General features: G+C 38.5%; 1 protein-coding gene across 1 annotated transcript; it reads left to right on the forward strand.

Moving 5' to 3' along the window:
* Window positions 1-429: 429 nt before the first annotated feature.
* LOC119419687 (homeobox protein Hox-D4b) lies at window positions 430-2,059 on the forward strand. The gene is made up of 2 exons (XM_037687057.1): window positions 430-871; window positions 1,284-2,059. Exons 1-2 carry the CDS (start codon window positions 430-432, stop codon window positions 1,577-1,579), a joined length of 738 nt encoding a protein of 245 aa, XP_037542985.1. The 3' UTR covers window positions 1,580-2,059.
* The last annotated feature ends 2,192 nt before the right edge of the window (window positions 2,060-4,251 follow it).

A 4,251-nucleotide genomic window follows, 5' to 3' on the forward strand; every position in this document is an offset into this window, starting at 1 on the left:
GATAGATAGATAGATAGATAGATAGATAGATAGATAGATAGATAGATGATAGATAGATAGATAGATAGATAGAAAGTATAGATTTTTACTTTTTAATGTCAGTTCAATTTGAACATTTTATTGCACTTTTATTTCTATTTCTCAGGCTCCACAAACGTCCAGATCGTGGTCTTTTTCTCAGACGGCTTCAAACATCTTCATTAGTCCAAAGATGAACATTTTTTTCCTCCAAATTAGTCCATTACGTCTGACATAAACAACTTAAAGTGCGGCCTCCCATTGGCTGGCCGCAGGGTCATGTGACCCCCGCGGCCGTCCGTCTATTTGACAGCCGCAGGATGGCTTGATGCCAGAGGGGGGAAAAGAGACAGAGAGAGGGGATAGAAAGAAAAATTAGTATTCTCCTGCTAGCCTCGCTATAAATCAATCATGGAGTCCTACGTGGTGAGCTGTAAATATGCTGAGCCGCAGTTCCCGCCTTGTGAAGAAGATTACAGTAATTTTACTGACCAAGGGGGGTATTACAACAGCCCCCAGGACAGTGGTAGTTACGGAGGGGGCTATCAGCCAATGCAGCCCCATCAGCCTGCGTACGCATCACAACAAACCGGCTACCAACACTCTTTGCAGGGCCAGCACCGGGAGGATGGGGAGGACCACTCGCAGCATCAGAGTGCCGCCTACCCGGCGTTCAGAAAGGCAGAGGCGGCCGGGAAGGAGAGGTTCCCGGTGGGAGAGCTGGGGTGTCACCAAGCCTGGGTGACCTGCAGCACGAAGTCCGCTCAGGTGCAGAAGAAAACGGCCTGCATGGGCAAAGACAAGCCGCCCATTGTTGTCTACCCCTGGATGAAGAAAGTGCACGTTGCGCATGGTGAGATGGATGAGGAGACTACTTTTTTCTTTCTTTGTTTCTTTCTTTCCTTTTTCCATCCATCCACCCTTCCTTCCATTTGCGCATCGTTTTTGTTGCCGAGTTATTTACGAGCTCAGTGAGTCCAGGCGAGAATTACAGCCCCATAAAGTTTTATGGCCCTTCCACAGTGTGCGTGTGTGCGCGCGCGTGTGCAAGAGAGCGTTGTGCTAAACAAAAAAGGTCTGAGGTAAAAGTTAAAAAAGAAAAAAAAAATCGTTCAACCAAGAAGACATAGATGTTTGGATTTAAGTTCACAATGACATCTGATTTATTTTAAGTTTTCTTCTGACCTTAAAATAATAAATTACAATTTTCGTAGTTAAAGAAGTTTATTATTATTATTATTATTATTGTTGTTGTTGTTTTGCAGTCAATCCGAACCACCTGGGCCCGGAGCCGAAGCGCCTGCGGACGGCCTACACGCGCCAGCAGGTTCTGGAGCTGGAGAAGGAGTTCCACTTCAGTCGCTACCTCACGCGCCGCCGCCGCGTCGAGGTGGCCCACGCGCTCTGCCTGTCCGAGCGGCAGGTGAAGGTGTGGTTCCAGAACCGGCGCATGCGCTGGAAGAAGGACAACAAGCTGCCCAACACCAAAGGCAGGAGCAAAAACAAGAAAGCCAAGGACAACAACAACAGCGACATGGTGAAGGAAACGATAAGTGTCTGAAAACAGATTTAGGAGAAAAAAAAATGGCTGCCAGAGGTATCTTTACTTCAAAGCCGAGGTTGCAGAGTTGATTTAAGATGGCTGCAGCCGTGAAGATAATTATAAACTGCTTTAAATTTCAACACAAAGCTTTTTGAATCCTTTCATTTTTTTAAATGCTTTTATTTTGAAGGATTCCACTTTACAGGTTAAATCCGAGGCCGCATCCTCTTCCGGTCTCATATTTAATTAATCCATGAATGTATGGTACAATATCAAACAACCAACATGGCGCTGGAAGCATGGTGCCATTTGTTAAAAGAAGAGAGAGAGAGAGAGAGAGAGAGAGAGAGAGAGAGAGAGAGATGTTGTGCGTTTTTGGAGAAAACAGGGTTTTTATTTCTACAGGGTAAACATATATTACAGGGTTTTGTAGCTACCTAAAAATGGTAAAAGTAGACTAATTTATGAATATGCACGTGACCAAAATGTTCAACAAACTGGCGCTTACAGAAGAAATAAAACCAGCAGCAGAAAGACCAGACTGTTGTGGCTCATTCTGAAGGATAGGTAAATAAATAATGTTACAACATTTTGTAGGAAAGTAGCCATATTGTGCGTTTTTTCAGTTCTCAAAATTTATATTGATTTTTTTTTTTTGTATGATTCAGTATTTTAAAACCGCCTAATTAGAGGAGCAGAAAATGCACAGCAGTGACTGTAAATTCAGCTGATTGTCTCAGGGTTACAGGGTTTTATGAAAATAATTTCCTACAGTGTTTTATTATTATTTTTAGTGTTTTATGTTAATGTTGCATTAAACAATTTGTTGTATTTCCGGTTTAATATGCTATTAAAGCCTCTATTCCAATACGTACTTTGTTGTATTTAGAAGCATATTTTATTCTTTCATGATAATTCTCTTTTTCTTTTTATATATGTTCACATTTTTTAAAAGGAAAGAAAAACTCTTTGTGAAAATTTTATATGTGTGTTTTGATAAGTAGGATGTCGAAATAAAACCGTTTTAAACCACATGGAGTGCATTTTGGCGCTTGCAAGATTCTCTGGTGTGTGTGTGTGTGTGTGTGTGTGTGTGTGTGTGTTTGTGTGTGTTTGTGAAAGAGACAGACATCCATTCTCGTTTTCGAAAACAAGGAATCTAAACAAATACCATTATGTTATAGTAACTCAGCAACATTGACATTTTAGCTGACTGTAAAATTGGCTTAATTTTAGCTATTTTGTGTAAAAACAAATTACTATGGCAGCCGTCTTGAATAAGTTGCCTTCAAACGTAATGAGATGCTGATGACTGAGTTACATTTAAATGTGTCTGTTGGCTACAGGGCAGAGTTGATTACTAGTTAAATTTCAAACAAAGATTGTGATCTGTTAGTGCTTATAGAATATTTGTTGGGGAACAGTCTCTATAATACAGTATTATAATTTTAAGCATTTTTAAAAATTAATTATGTTATAGCAATTTAATTAATTAGTTAATTAATTAATTTATTGTGCTCTAGACGTCCAGTATAACCAATAAATACTTGGCGAGAATTTCAGTAAAATGCGTCCAGCAGTTCATGAGAAATTTTGCTAACAGACAAACACAAACTCGGGGAAAAAAGAAATTTCGCCCGTCTTTTGCCTTTTGACAGCGAGAGTGATTCTTTATAGAAAACACAATTTTTGCTTCTTGGAACCGGGCCAAGATTTATCAACTAAAACCAGAGTCTGAAAGTGTCAAAACAAATAATTTAAGGACCTGACTTTTGGGACAGTAAGTCAACAATAAACAAAAAGACAGTTTTGTAAGTTTAATGCTCGGCGTATTCTTCCCTGTAACTTTTTAATCTGTACATTCAAGTTTACAATAATGCTTATAGCACAAGTCTCAAAAGAAATGCAGGTCCTTTGAACCATGATGAGTGAGTGTTGACAAGAAGAGGCGCCCTGTGCCAATAATTGGCTACTTCCGGTGGAGACGTGCAGGAAGGGCATGCGTAAAGAAAACTAGAATATCACCCATCTGTAAGAAAAAGCCCCAAACCCCAAATACGAAAGTATTACACACAATAAAGGGAGTCAAAAGTTTTTCATGGCTACACATTTTAAGTATTAAAAGCAATGCAACAGAAAATAGTCAACAATAAATGAAACGTCAAAACATTTGAGGTAACAATATTTTTTGATGGACTGATTGACAATGATATCTACTAGAATATCTTCACTTGTCAAATCAGGCTACCAGTTTGTTTTTATTAATTATAAATTTAAACTATCTAGGCTAAAAAAAATATTATTTTGTAAACATTATCTTAGGCATGTAACACATTAAACACAATCAATTCCTTTTCTGGTCTGGCTGTAATGAATCAGGAGCGCCCCCAGCTGGTGACATTGCTAACTGCATACGACAAAACACACTGACGGTGCTTTAAAATGTTATCAAATGAAAACAAAATACTTTGGAATCGATTTTATAGATACATACAATTTAATAAAACCATAGATATATGTTTTCTAAACGTTTTGTAAATTAAATATACGTATATTTTAGGTATTCTAGTGCCTACATAATGTCATTTTAGGATAAACTTTGTTAGCGCGTTTGAGGCGGACTGATATTTTTTACTTGGTGTGTAACTAAATTCTGCCCACATAAATCTTATAATAAAATGTGTGTTTAA

This window comes from Nematolebias whitei, chromosome 1 (assembly GCF_014905685.2).
Source record: "Nematolebias whitei isolate Nwh7 chromosome 1, NemWhi1, whole genome shotgun sequence".
Taxonomy (NCBI): domain Eukaryota; kingdom Metazoa; phylum Chordata; class Actinopteri; order Cyprinodontiformes; family Rivulidae; genus Nematolebias; species Nematolebias whitei.

Bases quoted from the DNA above. Each gene is read 5' to 3' on its own strand.
- LOC119419687 (XM_037687057.1), top strand. From the start codon at position 430: ATGGAGTCCTACGTGGTGAGCTGTAAATATGCTGAGCCGCAGTTCCCG. The intron at 872-1,283 runs GTGAGATGGATG...GTTGTTTTGCAG, and splicing joins GAAAGTGCACGTTGCGCATG to TCAATCCGAACCACCTGGGC.